The sequence below is a fragment of the Strongylocentrotus purpuratus genome, unplaced genomic scaffold (assembly GCF_000002235.5).
Source record: "Strongylocentrotus purpuratus isolate Spur 01 unplaced genomic scaffold, Spur_5.0 spur5_scaffold_5, whole genome shotgun sequence".
NCBI classification, from domain to species: Eukaryota; Metazoa; Echinodermata; class Echinoidea; order Camarodonta; family Strongylocentrotidae; genus Strongylocentrotus; species Strongylocentrotus purpuratus.
Window position 1 is genome coordinate 35,693,826 of NW_022145611.1, and position 23,654 is coordinate 35,717,479.

The 23,654-nt window shown below is 39.4% G+C and overlaps 1 protein-coding gene across 6 annotated transcripts; it reads left to right on the plus strand.

The window, feature by feature from the left end:
• Positions 1–1,463: 1,463 nt before the first annotated feature.
• Positions 1,464–22,039, plus strand: LOC100891959 (heparan sulfate glucosamine 3-O-sulfotransferase 1). Of its 6 annotated transcripts, none has more exons than XM_003726899.3 (2): positions 1,464–1,712; positions 16,579–22,039. In XM_003726899.3, the coding sequence occupies exon 2, from the start codon at positions 16,954–16,956 to the stop codon at positions 18,064–18,066; it is 1,113 nt and encodes a 370-aa protein (XP_003726947.2). In that variant the 5' UTR covers positions 1,464–1,712; positions 16,579–16,953; the 3' UTR covers positions 18,067–22,039. The 6 variants fall into 6 exon arrangements, with proteins under 6 accessions (XP_003726947.2, XP_011678906.2, XP_011678909.2 ...); XM_011680604.2 differs by lacking the exon at positions 1,464–1,712 and adding an exon at positions 10,710–11,421; XM_011680607.2 differs by lacking the exon at positions 1,464–1,712 and adding an exon at positions 12,150–12,369.
• Positions 22,040–23,654: the final 1,615 nt, after the last annotated feature.

A 23,654-nucleotide genomic window follows, 5' to 3' on the forward strand; every position in this document is an offset into this window, starting at 1 on the left:
TGAAGTTCGTTTTTACATTTCCCCCTTCTTATATTACGCTTCTCATGAACTGCAAAGATTGAACCAACAGTCGGATTCAAATGACTACACGAACCGTTTCTACCTTCTCGATATGTTCTTTGACCGGATACTAGGACTGTGGGAAAAGGATTTTCCCCAGTATGTTATCCTGCAAACTGTTTAGGCTGAATGAGAAGCTAGGGCCATAATTATTTGTTTTGATTTTTTTTCTTCAAATATTATTAGCTAATCCCGGAAAATGCTTTGCCGTTGGTCTTATACGATAGCACTATTATACGGATGGTTTATTATTTTGTTTAAAGCAAGAAGTTGTGTTGTATCTGAAACTTAATCTGGATAGGCCTATACTCGTCCTATATCTCTCTCCTATAGTTGCTTTTTAGTTTTAAGGAGATAAGAAGCGAGCTTCTTCTTCAAGTTCTTGGTGGTTTGTACAATTTTTTTTAATCTGGACATGATATGGGGACAACCCATTTCTAAGCTCGACTATTCACTCCTATAGTAGATGTGAATCTCGATATTGCATATAGCCTATTTCGTTCTTAGGACAATTACCCCCAATGGTAAATAAATCCCCGGAAAATTTCCCCCAAAGGACAAGTACCCCCCAGAAAATTACCCCCCGGAAAATTACCCCCGAGGATAATTACCAGACATTTTCAAGAGGGAAGTTCTAAATTAGTATTAACTTTAAAATGCCGGTGGAATTTAACATTTTCATTTGTTGGCCTGCAAATGGGACAAATTGTCATCGGGGTGGTTGTCCTTGGTTATACTGGGGGCGGGGGGTAATTGTCCTAGGGCACGGGTGGCCAATCCGCGGCCCAGGGGTCGCATGCGGCCCGCGGAGCATTGAACAAGTAATTCTAAAAATAGCTCATTAATGAAATGCGGCCCGCATAGCAGCGATGAAATAGGGTAAAACATTTACATACAGCTATCTCTATTTCCATAATATGTTTTCATCATTCACAACATATTGACTCGTTACTTGGTTGATACAAAACTCCTCAAATTTGTCTCCAGAGTGTGAATGTAATGAAGGTTAACAACATAGCAAGGCATTAACCCCGTGTCCACACACAACATTTTCCGTGAATAGGCGTGATTGCTACGATGAAATTGTGTGTGTGGACGCTTACTAACGATACGTCGTATAACGAAACACGGGTTTGGGCATCGTTTCGAACTAGAACTCAATAAAGAATCACGCCTAATCACGCCTAATCTCGGAATGTGATGTGTGTGGACGTAACTAGTATAACTAGTCGAACTAGAACGGTAAACCTGGGCGGGGCTTAACGTGACCTCGCACGAAAGGAGACCTGACCTCTCATTTCCGCTTCCATTTCATGACCGCGGTAGCAAACTGCGCAACTATACGACGTTTCGTTGTAGAGTTTCAGGATTACTTCCTTGTGTGTGTGGACACCGTGGGATTTATACGAGATTATTTATACGACGTTTCTTGTGTGTGGACACCCTGGAATGTATACGATGATTATTTATACGACGTTTCGTTATAGAGTTTCGGGATAAATTGTGTTGTGTGTGGACACGCTGTATGACACGCTGCAAGAGCCAGTAAATTATGGAGAGTTACAGGGTGAGGCTAGAAAACAAAGACGTGACAAAATTAGTGACCGGACTGAAGCGTCAGCAAGAGCCATTTGTGAAATCACACTAAAAAGGTGAGCCTGATTTTTTTCCCACTGATTTTGTTGTTTGCTTGTTTGTTTTTGCAAAATTGCAGGTGTGTACATGTATTGCATCAAAGTGTGTGTGCGGGGGGGGGGGGAGAAGACTTCCTACGGCCCGCCAAGTTATGGCAAGCGTATAGCTGTGGCCCGCGAGCTTTAAAAGGATGGCCACCCGTGTCCTTGGGTCCGGGGGTAATTTTCCGGGGGATGATTCCCCAGGGGGTAATTGTCCTGATACTCCTACTTCTTTTACGTGTACACAACTTTGATTCTTTTGACCGACCACAAATACTGCTCGTCGATACCGAAGCTTTCTCAAGAGACAACATAACCCCGAAAGTTGTGGCATAGTAGCTCACGAGCTCCTTGATATAACCAGGGAGCCCTATCATCTCCCTGATATAACTAGTATAACTGTAGGAAATGACCTTTCATGTCTTGTCATCGTCATATAGGAGAGTTGTTATAAGATCATTGTAGGCAGGAAAGCATTCGACCTGACTCTCGAATCTCTCCAAATTATTATTCCACATGTCAACCAAGGAATTTAAAGGGGTAGGCATATATCTTTAGAGAATTATAACATCAACTGAAAGTGAATGCAGTCTAAATTTCGCAAGCATCAGCTCCTTATAATAATAGTCTATTAATATAATTGTTATCGTGGAATAGTATATAGATTATGTTTTAACAGACAGTGGAAGCTTTGTTGGATTCGGTGAGAATAAATTTCATGTCACAACGAGAACTTAAAATAACCTTGAATATGTTGAATTTATTCATATTTTCTCTCCAAAATATACTTAACCTATTATTAGTTATAATAATGAAATCAATACAGAGAAGTATAGATTGCCAAGTTTACTATAATAATGTGTTTATTTTCAAAACGGATTGAGGAAATTGTGTTGTCATTATTTGGCCTTACATTATACTATTCAGGAAATAGCACTAATTCATGTTGAGTGGTTGGACAGGACACACTTAAACACATTGAGCTAAATTTTCTTCATATGCAATCATTTCGTATAACAGGTCAGTAAACATTTTGTATGTACATTATATTTCGACGTTAAGCCTAAGCTTGGACTAGGGTAAGTCTTATGGGGCATATTTGTCAACCTGTAGGCTGTAGCTTCGTACAATATCTCTAGCAAACTGATCTGCTGGCAAGCTTGTCAACATCATAATCTTGGCGTAAAAATAGATTTTGATACATGTTCAAGTTACCTGAATGGCAAGGATGCACTGGAAAGCATCATGAAAATTCTTCATCTGCAAAACTAATTAGCCATGTGCTACAGCGTTATATATTGTGTTAGATTATACCAGGGTATGTGAACACTTCCCTGATTATAGGTGTGTTTGTGCATGAGATGAAGAGATCTCTGTGATGAGAGCTTCGTTGATCCTGGTGCTGCTAACTGCTCCATCCTAGCGTCAAGGATGCAGATGAGGTTATGACCTCAAAGGGGATCAAGGTCGGCACTGCCACCATCCTCCTAGCTTCGTGTCATTACTATCGCTGTTTGAAGCGACAACTATTTCAAGGTCAATCCGGTTTCATCACTGCGTGAGCTCGAGCAGGGTGTAAGAAGTCATACCTATAATATGATTTTTAAGTGACTGTCCGCCTTAAAAAATATCAAGTGCAGAGTTTCTACTCTATCATGTCTATAGGTAGCACAGTTGATGCAATTTCACGAGCGGCGTTGCAAACCATCTATAGGATGGGTAAGGTTGATGGGTGGGTGGAGGGGGAGGGGGTTCCTTAACTTCCTTTGTAATTTATATAAATAATGTTTTAGCCTTATATTCTTGTTTTCATATATAGGTCAAAGTTTGAATGCAGCAATTTTGCCGTTGTGATGAGTCGTCCTCGACTCGCAGTCTTGCTCATTGTTCTGCCATTCACTCTCCTTTTCCCGGAGAGTCGACTTTCAATCTGGGACTACGTTATTATTGATATTGGAAATGGATTTGTAAATTTATGTATATCGGTAAATAGATTAGCCAAGGGTCCTACTTACGGCAAGCTGAATGCGCATCTGTTACTAGCACAGTGAGATCCGTCCTTCATCCGTTCTGTGCCATACAACAATAATTATTGGAGCAAGCAAGGATATAGAAACCAAGTGTGTGTGTATATCAGGTTCACTAGGTAATTTGATTGATAATAATTTAGCAGTCAGCTGGATACCGCCATTCAGAGTTGTTCAGATGTCATGATCACATTACTCACTCAAAATCAAAGTTGTGGATCTTTACTTCCACTGTGGAAGGTTCGCATGCCCCTTGTCCAACGATTTTAGTCACTCTTTAATAATCCTTTTTTTTAAGACTAACTGCTAAGTTCCATGTTAATCTTGGCAACCATCAAAGCAAGTGTAAAGGTAAGCAGGAGAGGAAAAGTGGATGAAGGATTTGATTTCTGCACACTTTGAATTCCCACTAGTGTTTTATTTGTACTCTTCAAAACTTCAAACTTGGGGAAATGTCATATTTAATTTAAGAGAAGTTTGCTCTCCTTTATTTCTGAAACGTCATTGTCGACATTCCCATAGTACAAGATGCTGGAATAATTGTAACGATATGTTTACAGTTATTATTCCAGGCCCTCGAAGCCATGGGAATACCAACCTATAATGAATGGTTGTAGAGCTGCCAAATGAGGGGTTGCCAGAACTTTTGCCTATTGGGACACGTAGCATTGTAGAGTTCATAAACTGTTATATTCTGATGTCCCGCCCATACGAGTAATCCGGTGTTTTTGTTGAGAGGTCATTGGCTACAGAAATGGTATAGTAATCAAAGAGTGTTTTAGAAATCATGACTTTGTCATGTCCATAGTGTTTATCATCCTACGCCCCCCCCCCCCCCCCCCGCTTATTTGCCGGTCGGCTGAGACGGCACTATTAGTTATCATCCACTTTGGAGAAGGAAAAATTCTGGTGATTTAACTCCTGTGCCTCTCAGCACAACTTGCCTTTATGGTGGATTTGTTAATTTCTATACAAAGGTTTTAGTTTTGTCGTTAGTATGATAGAAATTCCTTATTGTAGCGCCTGAACTACATAATTGTTCCTCTTGCTTATCAGGCAGCAAAAGAGTTGGCAAATTCCAAACAGTTGTAGCCACTCTCATGTTGTGACTGGAAATCCGTATACAGTCATGTGTATTCAAAGTTCATGTGAAATTATGGTATATATGCTATCTAGTAGGCTTAAATACATTTTTTCGGCTTTTGATTTGTTTAAATACATAATTGCAATTTTGCTCGTATTTTGATCTAGGAGGCTCACGTGTATAAGAACGATCGGTAGCATGATTTCCAGATTGAATGGCGGATGGAAAATTGGAAATGGATGGAATAAATATTTTCAAAACAGAATCGGAAGCTTGTAAAGCTAATGGCATCTCGAATGGCTGTAACTGTATTATCAATATCATAATAATAATAGACGCTCCTGGCGCTGCCCGATTATTACCGTGGCTTTAGCAAGGCAGCCACTGCGGCGCACTAGCATTTCAAGGAATTAATTACTGCCAGGTAACCATTTCTATCACCTGGGTTGAGTGTGGCAAATGTAGATCGCGGCGGGACTCGAACCGCGAGCCTTTTGATCGACAGTCCGGTGACGTAAATGAAAGAGGGCTTATGTGTATGTACTCAGAGATATATTTTAATGAAAAACAGGGCTCCATCGTATGAATAGTTAATACTTAATACTAATCGCATCTTATTAGCCTGTCTATCTGTATCCCTCTCTCTCTCTCTCTCTTGCTTTCACACTCACTGTCATGCTTCTCATATCTCGTTTGAGCAGAACATCGAGGTCAGGTCCAGTCCCATTGGCTACAAATGGGGGTAATGAAGGAACACACTAGACATCCACGACATGTGAAACGAATAACCGACAAACGATGATAGACAATACTTTCTCTCCTGGTACGATCAAGGTCATTGTTTTGTCCACGTCCAAGCCGCTTCTTGGTCCATGTACTGATTAATAGTTCCACTTCGTTGAAACTTGTTGGGTTACCAACTTCGGTTTGATACTGTTGATCGTTTTTCAACGAATTTTCATCCGAAAGTTGGCGTAGTAGAAAATTGGATTTTGGGGTTCAAGGTTTTGATCTGAAAGGCTCATTGGCATAGGTACGGGACATAGGGATACATGCCCCCCCCCCCCCATTTAATGGCAAAATATTGGAAGAAAAGGGACAAGAAAAAAAGGAGGAGGGAACAGGAAACGAGAAAAAAAGACGAAGGATCCCCTCCAACACCCTTCTCTATCTCATTATCGGGCTTGTTAAAGTAATTTCACCCCCCCCCCCCCGGTGCCATCCCCATCCTCTTGATACTTGTGCCCTCTCAATGGCTACAGCCAAATTACGCCAATGCTGGTCTAGCTGCATTTGACGATGTGCAGAACTCTGCATGCGTTACATCATTGGCATTACGTCAGGAAAATACATCCCTGATTATCCTGACAGATGTAAGACTAAAAGAGTGACAAGACTGCAAGAGAAATATACAGGGCAAAAGTTAACAAAGTTGTCTGTCTGTACAAATTTTGTTGAATGGATCAGTATGAAAAACAGCATTCTTGCTGATCAGGGTGGTTGTTGAACATTAATAAATAGTCGAACAAGCCTTAGCTGTGCATGCTAGCCTGCTACACAATGATTTTGACTACAGTACTCATGATACACATAATGATTGTGCTCAAGAATTAAGAGAAAGGGACACATTCCAATGGGATATGATAATGGCGTCGCACAAACTATTTAGTGCATGTGATTCTATGGTAGTGCAGATGTCATGGGCATCACCATTTTCTTTTTTCCAAAACGTTTAATAGGCCCATAACCACCCGAGAGAGAGGCCCGGGGTTGCGAAAGGTTTGTATTATTACGTTCGCCCACCCTACTCCAATTGCATGTAGCCTCGAACAACATGTTTTCAGAGAAATATGAATGATATCCGGAGTATAGGGTTATATTTTGACGGACCATATTCATGATCCTTGTCATTGTGTGGGCTACTTTCTTATCCTGTGCTGAGTGATTGTCTACTTTCAAACATCTCCCTGTTTCAAATATGCAATTCTGGTCGATCGTGTATAAGTACTTGAATTTTGTAAGGCTCTCTGTTATTTTCGCTCCATTATTTGCGTAATTTGGCATAACTTGGCGGACCGTAGGTAGTCTTCTCCCCACCCCCCCCCCTCCCCACCCCATACACACACATACACACCACACACACACACACACACCACTGCAATACGTGTACACACCTGCAATTTTGCATAAACAAACCAGCAAACAACACAATCAGTGGGAAAAATAAGGCTCACTTTTTTAGTGTGATTTCACAAATGGCTCTTGCTGAAATATATATATATATATATATATATATATATATATATGTTTAGTGTTTTTTTTAAAGAAAAAAACATCAAAAGCACTGCCCGCGGCCATCTTGAAAAATAGCCCGACTGTCAGGGAAAATGTACAGAGCGGCCATTTTGGAGGGGAAAAAAAAGAAAAAAAGGGCCCCCTCCTTCCTATTTTTCAAAAAGGCAGGACGCTAAAAAAAAAAAAAATTTTTTGCCTTAATGAGCTATTTTTATAATTACTTTTCCAATGCTCCGCGGGCCGCGGGTTGGCCACCATCTTTTGCGAATGGATGATGATGGGAATATTCCTACCGAGAATGCAACATGATATCATAGAGCTCTATGTTGTAAGTACTTCTCTCTCTAATCTGATGATTAGTGTGGATACTGCTTTAAGGCTGACAGTTGCGCTGTCGTACTATCAGATGGAAGTTTGATCGTGCATCTAAAGCCATCTATCAAAGTCTGGAAGTAACGAGATAGAAATAACGAATTAGTTGTGCAGCACAGCCAGGGAGCTTCCCGGTATTCACAAAATATCTTCGTGTAACACCTGCAAGTACATAACGATCAGGCTATCATCTACTGGGAGCCCGTCTTTACCACTGTAAAATGGAAGTCGTTACGGTTCAATGTCAATGACAGGTGTGCTCCAATCTAAATACATATCCGTCATATCCGTTGATTTTTTTTTTTTATAGGGGGGGGGGTCCAGTTTGAGTGTTATTTGCAAACGGAAGTTATGAGTAGACGAAGTGGACAACTCGAATGGAAGGAAGTCGTTGCTTAGGTTGGTCTTTCTATTCGATCTAAAAGTCTTTAAGTTAAGCCTAGTATAAGGGTACTTCATGATTCAAATATAACACCTTGACCTTTTTCTTGAAACAGATGGAAACTTCATACGACCATTCTACTATACTTGTGCGGTATCATTCATTGATTGTGTACATCTTACCAAGGAGATACATACCTTGTACATGTCTTGTACTTAAATTGCTTTAAAAAAGTTGACGTAACAGGAGAATGTCCAGCATTGAAGGCCTAGAACTTAACAATACAATAGAGTCTGATAACTACGATATATACGTATATATCCAGTATTTCGTCTCCATGTATTTCACAATTTTTTCTGCAATGACCTTTATATGCTCATGCTCAGACTGCAACCGTGAACTGGCTTATTCAATAGAAAGGACATTTATTTGCCTGTTAGTGATTTTCAATGTCATTGCAGTGACAAGACAGTGGCGTAGCTAGGGCATGGGGGCACGTTCCCTTTCCACTAAATGATTACAAAAAGTAAACAAGGAAGAAAAGGGGGTTTCGAAAAGGAACAGGATATCAAGAAGTTTGATATCTCCCCCCACACACCCTCTCCATTAAATGATTACAAAAAGGTAAACAAGGAAGAAAAAGGGGGTATCTCCCCCCCCCCCACACTCCCTCTCCATTAAATGATTGCAAAAAGGTAAACAAGGAGTAAAAGTCTCCCACACCCACAAACCCGTGCCCCCACGCTTCGCTGTTTCAGTGCATGTATGTTCTTTTCCCTTTATTCAAAGCAAGGAGATCAAAGTAACCCATTTTATAGAGTAGTGAATATTAACCAGTTCCTTTCTAGATACAGTCCCATCATTAACCATGGAGCTATGATGAGAATAGCGCATATGGATCGAGTTGAGATTTGCACGGGTTTTGCATGAACTTGGATTGTTGTGTCATCCTTTACAATTTACGTTTCTGCATAATCCCACGCGAAAGATGTTGAATTCCTGTTTCCAAATATTCCTATCATGTTTTTCAATCGCAGCCGGAGGGGAAGAGGTTAGTGGGCAAAGGTCTGAAAAAAATCATCAAATTTTCATGAACATTTGGGGCATATTATTCGTTATCGATTTGATGCGTACTTCAGGTATGCCCGATTGGATTTGGGGATGTTGTGGGGACAGCACCCCCGTTCCCCCACCCCTAGATCCGCCACTGCTCTTGAACCACTTACACCTGTCAATGGTTAATGCACAACAAAATCGAAACAGAGACCAGCAAGTATACAAGATTTTGACAACACCCCTTTCAGAAATCTCTGAATTGTCTGATAAATTGACATTACGAGACTCTATATCCCCAGAGACAATAGTTGGATCTCGGGTGTTGTAGACGGGGTGTAGAAGAAGGTGATCTCGCCGAACCCTTCCAATCCTGCCTTGTTCCCCCATGTCATTTCCATGAACATTTTTGTTGAATTCCGCAGGTGACCAAGGTCGCTATGTTAGATCCATCAGTGTCAAATCGAACAAACAGAAAACGTGAAGCTATGCTCTCTTCTCAAGTAATCTACTTTGACAGGATAGGGGTAGTCCCTCTTTGGACAAGCAAGGCTTTTTATTTGAGGACCAATACAAAATAATGTTGTAAAAACAACACAAAAGGGAAAACGTGGGGAGAAGAGGAGGTTTTACACACTATCACAAGGAAGTTTTGGGGGGAAGTTTTGGGGAGAACTTGTGGAAAGTACAGTCATATTCTGAGATGACTTTAAACACCAGGATCGGATTGGGGATATGTTCATGAAAGATCTTTTTATATCTTGAAGTAATCGATATTTCTGGGTGGTGAAATATAAAAATGGGTGGCTTTGAAGTTAGAAGTCTAAAAAATGGCCGCAAGATGTCAAGAAACATCTTTACATGGTGGAATATTGGTCATGTAGTCCTTCTCTCTTCTTCTTGTATTCTCTCTCTCTCTCTCGCTGTCTCTTTATCTTTGTCTCTTTCAGCTGTATCTTTCTCTACAGTCTTTATTGATTATAGATGTATTTATAAAATGTGCTGGCATGTCTCCACCTATTAAAGCTAACCCGTTCCCATACTGGGGTATAGCCTTTATGACCCTAGTGCCATTCACAGTATTAATCCATCCTGTTCGATACAATACTAAGTACTATTAGTGTACTAGATTTTAATGCCTTTCATAAATCTGTAATAATAGAGATTAAAGGTATTACAAAGTTTTGGGACATTTTGAAAAATGGGTGGATAGTTATTCTTTACAATTTTGATATATTTGGATGCCCCTGTGGATGTATTAAAAGTGCTAGAAATTTTAGCCCCTAAAACACTTCTGCTTTCGAGAAAAATTGAATATGAAGATTTACCGGTGCTCCCGGTAAATTTTGAAAAAATTAAAATAGCTCCTAGGGCCGTACAATGGTAGCTGCGACCATGAAAATCTCAGAGTATGTAGTTGTGGTATATAGTTTCCGAACGGGAATAGCTAATCGGTCGATTTTAGTCAAGAAACGTTGTTTTACAGCTTAATTAATATCTTGACCTTGAGAGGGAGCTATACAATATAAAGTGTTTATTATTTACAATTTCATAACTTTAGAGTCAATTTCGACCGCGACAACGATCAGTGAATATCGTAGGATAGCATATGCTTCCAATATGTTCCTTTGAACCAAATTCACGACCCCATACCAAAACTTTGTAATACCTTTAAGCTCTATGAAAGGGAATTTAGATATCAGACGGGCTCTGTGGGGTCACTCATGCTTCGTGACTATTCTTTAAAATAATATTTGAAGAACACTTCACAGGACTGTGTCTTTGGCCATGAGTGGTGACCTTGACCCAATAAGAGTAGAGTCTTAGATTAGACCCCTTCCCCTTTTAAAGTAATGAACAATAAGATAATCCGAGGAAAAGTCGAGTATGAATGTTTAATGAGGTTTAAAAGTAGTTTGCATGAATGTTTAATTCACTTGGCTCCATCACGACTTGGTCTCCCCTACCTGTACCCCTGTCCTCCCATCTCCATCAAGCTGTCCCTGAACTAACTACTAATTGCTGGATGTGAAAATCAACACGTTTTAGACTCAGAAAGTTATCGAAGTACAGCGTTGTTCCAGAATCGTTCAAGAAAGTCACGTCACTTTAATCACCAAGTCAGGAATATTCAACTAAAATTAAACAACATACTTCGAGGGAATTTAATTTGAAAGTGTCATGAACTGATTCATATTAAGAGGAACATTGATTGCAGATACGTCGGCAAATAGGTACCATTAACCCTATGCCAATTTGATGCTGTGTTCCTGATTTTGATCCCGAGTTACTGAATTTGATCCTGTGTTCCTGCTGTATATCCTGTCGTCCTGATCCCGCAACTGTGTTCCCGATTCCGTTCCCGTCTCCATCTTTCCTGTTGCCAGACCCGTAGGATCGTCTTTTCATCTCGTCTGTAAACGGCCGAATCAGTATATCCATTCAAATCGCGAATAGTCTACCGCGCTGTATGTAAGTAGCCACTGTACTAACAATTTCTAACTAACCTCCCCCTTCCCAACCCTTAATGTCCCATTTATTTAGATCAACAAGTTAAGGCTTTTAAAGTATATTTTAGCTTAAGGTGTATTTTGATATAAATATATGTTGAAGAGAAGACAGAGATCTTATGGATTATTGATATTATTTTCATGACATTGTGTGATAATAAATACTGTTAGAATTATAGTTGATACAGGTCAGTGATTGGAAAATAAACATTATATGACACGTTAAATACGATATTGTGTCCCAGCGCTCTTCTTCTTTGACTTTATTTTCAATCGGTGGCTTATTTGAACTAACCCCTCCCCCGAGTGGAAGTCATACCTGTAGCTAGCGGACCAATACAAAAACCTGATTTCACTCGGAGCTCGATTCTATTATTTCATTATAGAAGACGGCGTGGTATGGGCGATTAGATATTAAAAACCTAACGTTTTCAACCTCTGAGTACCAGAAGTATATGTTTTTTGTGTGGCTTTACCTTTTCAAGTTGCTGGTTACCACTTATATGCAGTCAAGTCAGTAACAACGGTATAGCAAATCAGGATTAGAACGCAATATTTCCTCGGTTTGATAAAATGTAATTATGATTTATTGATTGCAATTCATGTTTATTTGCACTACCATTATCCTCATTTTCAAAGATTTTGGACTTGCAAATCTACACCAAAGGCTAGGTCGTTGGTGGTTTGGCGCTTGCGCTGTCAGGGATCGGGTCATTTCCTTGTTGATGTGGAGGAAGAAGAAAACAAACAAACTGAATTTCACACAAACAAAATCAAATCAACACCGCACATAACGAGATAACTGGATGCAGTTAGCACCGCGGGACATTAAATTGACCCCGGCATCAACATCAATTTGGAACACGTCGATAACTGCAAGTATGCTGCTTGTTACCTTTCTGAGAGAAAGGTGAGAAATGTTCAAGTTCATTTTTCAAAACTCAATGTCATATCCTGAGTGGTAGACTGTCTTGAATGCCGTAGCCAAGAAACAAGTCAAACATTCCAGTATAATGTCCTTGCATGGGTTCGTCTTTTCCGATCTGTGTGATGTCTGACTGCGCGAGATAAAGGAGGGAATTGATTCGAAAATTAGTGAAGGAATTGTATTCAATGTTTTCCGAGAGAGATGTTTAATTTTAGTTTTGGGGGCCGTGATTCTACTTTATTTGTAATATTTTGAATATGCCTATCTTGGTGGTGACATATATCCTTTTTTATTATGGCGAAGTGAACTGCTAGAGATATGTATCGGCATCGCCCAAACTATTCCCCATGGACGAGATGATGGTGTGGCAAAACAGTTCATACCTCACCGCTCACCCCCTCCCCAGTCCCCGCCCCTCCACCACAACAAGACTCGCATATTTTACGATTGATCACGCAATGCCTGTATTGAGGTCTGTAATAATTTCTGTTTGTACTACGTTCATCGTCGAAACGATCGTAAAAGTTTGAGTCTACAACGAGCCCAATGTCAAGGAGCCAAACCTTCATGACCTATGTCTTTACGATAGTCCTATAGAACTACATATATAGCCTTTCCATTTCTTGGAGGGATGGGCCTAACTGGTATGCGTGCTTTCTCACGGTATTCTCTCTTCTAGTAATATATACGAAGTGACTTCTCTAAATCCCTGTGATCAGTGTTGATGTATGGTTGATGTATGTTGGACACGAAAAGACGCTGTAAAAGCAGGCAGGTGTAAGGTGACCGGTATGTCAAAGATCTTCAAGCGAATACACAGTTCATAGCCTTAGCTTACGAGGGTATCAGCTGCTGACCGCCATTTGGACTGAAACTGAAATAAAAACTTCAACTTTGACTTGACAAACAATCTCTACCGCATGCCAAGAGAATCTGGAGTAGGCCAAAAGTAATCACGCATAGAAGTGGGATTTCATAACAGGTATGATAGTTATAATAAGAACAATCACACACCCGCCATTATTTTTACAGGGTTCACCAAATCCTATGTGATGCTGATCAATACCTTGATACACATTTTGTGAAATAAAACAGTATCTCGACAGAAATGAAGTTATTGATGATGTATTTTATTCCGAACACAAATATTTATTGTACAGCGGGTGTTTAGCTCGGGAAATGAAATCGGTCTAACGGTTCCACAGTCTGTTCACCAAATCAACATAGTTGTTGTAGGAGAACGTGCATTCTCTATCCCGAACCTTTAAAAAACTATTTAAAAAACAAGCTCATCGGCGTTTGTGTTTTTTCTTATTTGAAAATTGATTCTTGATTCATTCAAAGTGAGCTCTAGAATTGACTTCACGTCGATAAACATGTAAACATTTTATTCGTTGTAATTGTTTCATGGAATGTTTGATATCTCTGAGTGATTGGTTTTCATTATAGAGTCATTACTGAAGGTACAATCATTAGCCCAAATATTCAAAGAGAGGAAGAGGATTACACTCTCTAATGTTTCCCAGACCCTTCACGCTTGATCATTTTGCTCCCTCGCATGTTATTCACTTCATAAGGTCAATGGCTTACTATCTTCATGACTGCTCCCCGACTGCACCATTGGATCTACCCGTTATGACGAATGGTGATATCATTCGCAATTGCGCATTATCATGTTAGCAGGCTTATTTGCATTAGTGTAATTCTATTTTTAGTTGCGCATATACAGACCTAAACGTTTATATATTTTCACAGTAATGTCAGAGGGTGGGGTTGTTGCTAACGTAATATTTCAACCAATAGTATTCCAATATTGGTTGTTACTTTTAGACCTTGTCTTATGAGATGGAATTAGTCAATTAGTTGACCTCATTCCGTGGACCCTTTGCAAATTCCTACACTATGTATATGGGCAGATTACTTTGGTAATTCAAATCCAATGCGAGTAGTTTTTATGACGGAATCACTCCACAACTTCGTTATCATGAAATTCGCCGAGACATCGACTTCGACCTCATATTTCATGTCATAGTTCATACTGCTGTTCCTAAGTTATTCCAAACGAGTGATTTGAACTGAATTTCGTTGCCAACTTGTTCACTTCAAAACACCAACGCCATTCATGTAAACACAGCGAGTGATGCAGTATAGTGGATGTAGAAGGGGCATATGGTGGGGGGGGGTTCAAGGTCCTACCAGGCTTCTTCTAGCCCCCTTAAATTTATCTTGGTTATCATTATTACATCATTATTAGCACATGTAGAATCTCCCCCAGCGGCCAGCCCCCCCCCCCCCCCCCCCATTTATCTTTTATGACCGCTCCTGAACCTAAATCTAGATGTCCTACTTCCTGAACCAGATAATAATGCATTAATTACTGTTAAATAACAATTATGCGCTACATCCGCGCTCCGCAGTAGACAATGGAGAAGAATTTCTACATCAATGATTACCAGGAAAGTACAACACCGTGAAGGATACCTCAGTGCATCGCTTCCTGTAGCACAACTGTCTGGCTTTTATTCGAAGTTAGCGTCACCAATGTTGGATATACATAAAATTGATAGGGATCGTTACAAGTTATGGTTGCAAGTATAGGTTGCAAGCCTTTCAATGAAACACCCACCTATAAAAGAGGAAACTTGGGTAAGTGACAATCGTCTTGCTGATATCCTAGGCCCGAACCAAGAAGTACATGGATAGTTTTGCAAAACTTGGTTAACCAACCAAGTCCTAATTACGAATAACAATTGCCTCGTTTCTTCCTTTTTGCGACAACACTTCCTCGAATTTTGAGGTCGGAAACATCTTAGTTTCCTTGTTATAGGATTAGAGGTGGGTCGTATATAATTAAAAATAATATTCAGCATTTCAGATATAATGACGAATGATAAAGTGTACCAATGACGATTAAAATATCGATGATGATATCCAAGGATAGCCTCGTCGATAATATTGATTTTCCCGAGGATTTTCCCGCTATTGTTACAAACCCGGTATGATTAGATACAGCAAGGTTGGATGAACACAGATTGTCTCAACTATTTAACCTCTTATTATAATATGATCAAACCGTCTCTACCCTGCGCATGTGCTAAATTAAAAACACTTGTGTTCTATCGTTGTTTATTTATGTTGGTCCCGAATTTTGGAACACTCTTGATATATGCATAAAACATTAATTTTCACCCAATTGTTTTAAATGAAACTTAAATTATTTTCATTGCAAAGTTATAGAATCGCCATGCTCTTACATTAATTCCTATGTACTTTCTAGTTTTCATATATACTGTTCTTCATTCATGCGGTCCACACCCACTCGCCCTTTTTCTTTTGTATAATCTTGGCCATGTAGTTCATAATTCTACCCTTGTGTTTCTACACTACGCCATATAATGTAACTTAATACCTGTTCTCTTCAGGAGTCTCCGTAGACACAACACTTTTTAATTATTTTTTTTATTGGGTTAATTTGTTATAACATTATTTGTTGAGGGGTCCACACTCTACAAGCTATGCTTTTTAGTGGATCCCTCCATTTTTATTTGATATATTAATAATAATATACAGCAATATTTTTTTTATTTTTCTTCGTATGATAAGATTATCGTATAATTCATTGTAGTTAAATATGAATTATATAAACAAATGTATTTTGTTATGCAAAGAAGAATAACATGTACACTTGTATAATTATTTCTTAAAATGTTGTTTGTAATTTATGTTATTATTTATTGTACATTATGTGTGTTTTTCTTTTTGAAAATGGAAATAAAACTTCAACGACTTGTGATTAAGTTGATAAATTCCTTTAATTCGTAAACATCTGGTAATGAATACCTCTCTGTTCTGGACAAGACAAACGGAAGTCTTATTCATAATGCATGATGTCTTCATCCGTAGTTCGTATTTATCTGTTCAAAGAAATACACCGGCATTACGTCAATTACGTCGTCTTTTTTACATCCCACACCGTCCGTCTGTCTACAAATTATTTCCTTATAGTTTTCAAGAACACTTCAGTTATGCCACATGGGACTTTGGAGCTCCACAGGACATAGTGTATGCTAAACCTTGACACACTTTCCTGGCCTTTTCGTTCAAAATTATTTGCTTGAGTCATATTTGTCATTCCAAAACTTACGAAGTAAACCCAGCTGATCTAAATTCATTTTCGTTGTATCTTTTCAGATTCTGGTCCCACTGCCTTCATGGAACTGCATGACGAGAAGCTACCGGCAGCAACATTCGCTTTTCTGATAGTGATACTCAAAAATTAAGTTGGTGCCCCTCATGATGGATTCAACGTAAAATCTGATGAAAGGATAGTAGGACATTGCAGCCGTATTCACAGTGAATATAAAGTGTTACTTTAGTAGTTAGCTTAGTCAAACATTGAGACTAAGTAGAACAATCCACCGTTTGAATCCGGTTGTAATATTTTGCGGGAAAAATTGGAAACCGTTATACCTCAAAAGAACGTAATACATTAACAGCTTTTTCCTGATATTACTGGAATTTGTAAGTGGTCATTCTGATTTTTGACCAGGGATAGTATCTACGACAATGTGGAATAATCGGAGGCAGTTTATACTTGGCAGTTTGCTTTTTTTGGGTACTGTCACATTTTTTATGATCGTCGGTGATTTGCGCGTGGTCGGTGTGACAAGCGTACACAGCAAAGATCAGAGTCACCCTGTAAGCATACATGACCACGGTTGTTATACCATCAGCAACACGTTCGCCAATACAGCCCATTCAAACGAGGTCCTGGAAGAACGAAGTTGTTCTAAGAGCGTCCCAAATGTCCTCATTATTGGCAGTAAGAAGTGCGGCACCACGACGCTCAAGAACTTCTTAGGCTTTCATCCGCAAATCGCTGCTGCGGAAACCGAAGCTCACTACTACGACACAAACATTTTCATGGGCTTAGACTGGTTCATAGATCAACTACCGTATGCTCTTCCAAATCAACTCGTAGTTGAGAAGACGCCGCGGTATTTAGTTTATCCTGGCGTCCAGGAAAAGATGAAGAAGGATCTCAGTCCCGACATCAAACTGATCATCGTCCTCCGAGAACCAGTGACACGAGCAATTTCTGACTTCACGCATATTACCTTCAAGCGGTACACCTCAGAAAAACATTTGCGAGACAAACGAACTGATGGCAAACCCAGTATGTCTCCAGAGCAAGCCGCGCTTCGAAAACATTTCAAAAAGATAGAAGCTAAGAATAATCAACGATATCCCAATTATGACAAAATGGGGCTCACCTTTGAAGACTCGGTATTAACTGATAAAGGCGATATTGATGTCAACAGTGCTATTATTGACACAAGTATCTACGTAAAGTATTTGAAGAAATGGTTAAAGTATTACTCAAGGGATCAAATTCTGGTTCTAGACGGTGAGCAGTTGATCCTAGAACCGTATCAAATCATGCAGAAGGTAGAGAAATTCTTAGGCATTGAACCATACTTTTTGCCTGAGAATTTTCATTTCAATGTTCAAAAACGCTTTTATTGTCTTTCTCAGCCTATTTATGCCTGTATGAAGCCATCAAAGGGACGCGTGCACCCCTCAGTAAGTGATGAAATCGTTGACAAGTTAAAACAATTTTATACGCCCTATAATATAGAGCTTGAAGAACTCTTGAACCAGACGTTTTCATGGACATAGCTAAACTGTTTTGAGGATCAACATGTCCTTCTACAGTGTTCGTTTTGATCATCCTCTCCTTTCTCTTTGTAATCTTATTTATGCCTCCAACCTCCACTTTCCTTATTCATTTCAACCTGTTCATTTTGTTGTGGCTTAACCAGATTGTATAACTATTTTTCATTTAAAATATATTTACCTGTATCGTGTAGCTAAAGCAGAACATTTGAATTTGCCTCTTTGTTTTCTATTTTTGTCATGGCAAAGGCGGCTCGCCGGGGGGGGGGGCATAGTGCCCCCGTTGTTTGAAGTACTCCAGAAGTGCCCTCTCACCTCTGATAAGTGCCCTCTTCACCTCTGATAATTGGTGCCCCTTTACTTTGACAAGTGCCCCTTTTCCTTTGTACGAAGAGCCACCTCCCTTCTAATAAGTGCCCCATTTTAAATTTGATAAGTGTCCATCAAATTATGACACGTGCTCTTTTTCCTTTTTTATATGTGCCCCTTTCCCTTGTGATAACTGCCCCTTTTCTTTTTTAATAAGAGCCTCTTCCCCTTTTCATAAATGTACCAATTAAAATCTGAAAGGTACCCCTTTCCCATTGTAAAAAGTGTCCCCTGTCATCTCTTATGAGTGCCCCTTTTCATCCCATTTGAGTGTTCCATTTCACCAATGATAACTGCCCATTTTATTGTTAAACATGCCCCATTTTCCTTTCTAATAAGTGCCCCTTTTCTTTTTTAATAAAAGCCCTTTCCCCTTTTCCTTCGTCAAAAGACCCTTTTCTTTTGACAAATGACCCTTTTCCTATACAATAAATGCCCCTTTTTTCATCTCTGGTGAGTGCCCCTTTTCAAGTGCTAGAAGTGTAACTTTTCACCTCTGATTTTTGAACTTTTTACTTTTGACAAGTGCTCCTTTTCTTTTCTAATAATGTGCTCTTCCATTCTGGTATAAGTGCTCTCTTTCCTTTCTCTATAACATGCGTCCCTAATTTAAAGCTACTAAATGCTACTTTTTATTCAATTTCCCCCAAAGCTCTCTTGCATTTACAGTTGATATAATTATGTAACTTATTATATTAAAACCCTTTTCAGTCTTTCATGATGAGATCGGTCTTAAACCCTATCAGTCTTTTTTTTTTCCTTCATCTTTTTAAGATCGCAATACGACCCCATAAAATTTAATGTTACAATTTGTACTATCTCGCTCACAAATGAGTATTTAGACCATCACGAAACAAATATTGAAATAATTCTGATAGTGTAGTCACAATGTAGGGGTATAAACCAATGTCTAAAAAAAAAATGCTTCAGGTTTCCCTTGCTAGGTGCCCCCCTCCCAATTTGTAAGACACTCCGCCGCCCCTGTGTCATGGATATGTTAACAAGTCTATAATATGAATGAAAATGGCTTACAGCATGATGGTTATGTCATTGTCGGCTTAAGAGGAATGTGAAGCAATTTCTTAAAAATGCGAAATAGGTTAATTACTTTGTATAGAATATTACGCCGACAACTGTTATTCTCTACAACCTCTATATCGGCTTTTCCAAACATTCAAAAGTGACTATAAAATTACGTGCTGCTTAAATTCATCAATTTCCTTCAAAGGTGGTAACATTACTTTCACGAAGTCGATTGATAATGATATTTCAAGGACTTTGTGTTCCTTTTGATTGTCTGTACTGTGTGACAACGGACAGTCGATATGCTCCATTTGATTAACTTGACATAATGTTGCTGACAAAAAAAAGTATTGCTGAGTTGAGGAATACCAGATGTTACAAAAATAAGGGCCTATTTGAACTTTTGTTGTACTCCGATGTTTTGTTGTAGTATATTGATAACATGTATTGTATACATGACGTATTAAGTTGTATAAATTATTTAATTGTATGCAGTGAAACCGGCAGGTCTATAAGGCTTTTAAACAAAAAGATGTTGTATTGCCCTTTAGGTGCCAAAACATGGGTCGGTCGGAATTTCTTTTTTCTTGTACTTTTTTTTGGGGCTCCCTCTTCGGGCCGATATTTCTTAGTTTTGAATGCTCGATAAAAAATTTTCTTCTAAACAACGGTTTAAAAAAAAAAAAAAAAAAAAAAAAATTTAAAGCTGACCGTAGATTTTTGTGTCGGTCGGTCGCAAAGGGCAATACAACTTTTTGTTTGTGTTAGGCCTAAATAAGGCAAGTCAAATGAAACATACCAAACTAATGGCACGTGGCCTTTCTATTCAGGTTATAAAATTCTTCCTATGGAAAGATGATGTGACCACTAGTGACAGGTGGCTTTTATAGAGAGGTGGCCACAATGACAAGTGTGACTACATAATGTCTGCATGTTATAATTATAATGAGAATGGAGTAGTTTTATGAGCTCTATGAGCTCCTAATTTGTCATTGGCCCTGCAGTCACCATGACCCGAATTCACAAAGGAGGTTTGTCGACAAACCGAGGTTTATGTACATCATAAAATTATGACGCGTTTTGACGCGTTTTTTACAAACCTGGTTTGTAAATAACAAAAGGAGGCTTGTCGAAACAAAAGGAGCTTTGTCGACAAACCTCATTTGTGAATTCGGGCCAATGAGTTTTGATGTCTGGTTGAATTGAAGAGAAACTTTGAATGAATTATTTTTGCCTGCGCAGAAGGATACTCTTTCTGACTATACATCGCCACAAGAGAGGAGACATTAAGTAAGTTCATTGTACATGAATAAGACTATATTGTATTCTTTGGACGTTTTCTATTATTCAGAAGAGAAATAGTGGGAGGGGGGCACAAGTGATCTCAAAATTGATTGACCAAATTAGAAAAGTCATAGAAGAGATTTGATGCAGCGCTAGGATGTGGTTGATCAGTCGAAGGTTCGAGGAAGTGCCTGAAACTGAAAGGAAATTAGCCATCTTTATTTTGAAATAGTTATGAGGTACAGGCGTGACGACAGGAGGTATGAATTGATTGATTTTACACGTTTTGTTAAAGACCATTGTTTGCAATGTTAACGGATGATTGTGGTCATGCGAGGATGAAATTAATGAAGTATAAGCCGTAACTACATCGTTACTTGCTCCTGTATTTAATTTTCAGTGCACATGTCATTTTCATTAAACGCCCACAAACTTTTATGTAGCCATAAACTTTCTAGTGAGGGATGGGATAAGGATTAAAGAAAGATAGCGAGATGATGCAAGAGATAATTATAGAGGGGTAGAGAGAGAGAGAGACAGAGAAAGAGAGGGAAAGAGACGGAGAGAGAGAGAGGAGAAAGAGGGAAGGATGATTAAAAAATATGTGAATTAAATCCTCTTTTAATTAGGATAAGAGATTTTTGAGTGAACGTAAATCTCTTATGCATGCATGCACATAATGGCTGGTCGTTACAGTATATATGTACTGTGTACATTGTTATTTTGTTTACGCATTTAGTTTGGGGTTACACATTATTATATTGCCACTTTCATTATTCATGATTAATATGAATACATTTGTATCTTCCTTTTGTATACTGATTATAAATATTCTTTTATTTCATCTTATAAATACCTCCATTTTTGTACAGTATTAATACTCGATTCCTGTGTATAATATTATGAATCAGGTCATGACTAGTACATTAATCGCATCGCTAGACCGACTTCATACCAACTCCAAATCCAACGATTCTTGGTTATTCGGAGTAATGTTGTAACTCAGCCACTCAGCCAACGAGACCGATACCAGACCGATCGAAGAATCACATTACCCCGAATAAGTCAGTCGGTCTAGAGTCGATCTCGAGTCGATTTTGCGGTGTGACCAGGTTCATGGTGTGACTGAGGTATAGTAGTTTGTTCGGTCGGTCTGGTCTCGGTGTGACTATTTTATAATGGAGTAAAGGCCTACGATGTACCTCTGTATCCTTGTCGCTTCGTGTAATGGCTTGATTATTTTTCTTCTCATCTCATAAGTATGTTACAACGTTTTTCAATAAAAGTCAATAAACCGGAACCAATTCTTTGTGATTGTGTACATTCAGTTTCTAATGCCCCAAATTATGGATAAGTAGATTGATTGATACGAGTCATTGATTGGCTGACTGAGTGATTGATTGATTGAAGTGCATTTCCTTAATTGGTTGGTTAATTAATTAATTGATTGACACGAACGAAGGATTGCTTAAATTGATGACTTGATTGACGATTGATTGATTAATTGATTTGATAGAGCCTACTTCATATTATTGAGTTGGTAGAGCGGTACTTTGACTTTGTCAGCACTCTGTCTTTGAGATGGTAAAGTTAAAGTAAATAATCTTATTCACAGACGTAGCCAGGAATTTTCAATAGGGGGGGGGGGGTAAACGTGAAGGATCGACTAAGCAGGGGAAAAATCCGTACCACCACCACTCTTACATGCAGGCTCCGCATGCTGGTCCACGGGGGCGGAGCCCCTAGAAGCTCAGGGGTTTTAGGCATTAAATTACGGTCAGATGAGCATTCGGGGCGGCCTTTAGGGCCCTAGGTGGGGTCCAGGGGGCAGAGCCCGCGGAAACCCAGGAATTTTAGGCATTTCATTACGGTCAGATTAGCATATTTTTTATACTTTGTTTGTGACACTGTCAGGTCACTAAATGGAGTGGGGTCCAGAGGCGGAGCTCCCAGAAGTTCAGGGGTTTAAGGCATTAAATAATCGTCGGATGAGCATCCAGACGCCCATTTTAGGGCCCCAGGTGGGGTCCAGGGGGGCAGAGCCCCCGGAACCCCAGGGGTTTTAGGCATTTAATAACGGTCAGATAAGCATATTTTGATACCTTATTTGTGACAGAAGCTTAGTGGTTTTAGGTATTAAATTACCGTCAGATATGCATCCAGGGGCCCGCCTTCAGCAATATTTGTAAATCACTGGTATCAAAGTAGAAATAAACCACGTTTGAGTATTATTGGGGGGGGGGTGCAACTGTCCTCCTACCCCCATCAGTAGGTTACGCCAGTGCATGCATGCTCCGGCCTGGTCAAGTGACACGAACGCGCGGGGGGGGGGGGTACACAATTCTTACATGAAGCATGAGGTACTGCATGTTTTGTTTTTTTAGGGGCTGAATAGGGTGCATATGCCCCTTGTGCCCCCCTAGCTACGCCTATGATAATATCTGATTGATTTAAACAAACAATACTTTTAAAATAATAGTTCCCGCTAATATAAAGCGCTTAATTTGCATCAATGATGTGTCAACGTTTTTCAAAGTCAATAAAAAATCTAATACATCGACAATTAATTGTCTAAGCTCTTTCCGTACACTGTATATATTATTACCCCAGTCATCAGATTCAGGCAAACCGGGGACACAATGTATGGCCATTCTCCACTCCCTGGGGAGCATTCCGGAAAGGCGCACGCTTAAGGGGCGGGGCCAGGTATGCTCATCCTTCACAGGCCGCCATCTCCCAGCCAGGAATTAACTACACTTAGCCTTAACCTACATACATGCAATAAAAAAAGAGCATCTGACTAGGCGTGCCGTTCACCTACAGTTTAAGGGGCAGGACGCGGTAGGCTCATCATTCACAGGCCACCATCTTCCAGCCAAAAATTAACTACACTTAGCCTTAACCTACATACATAC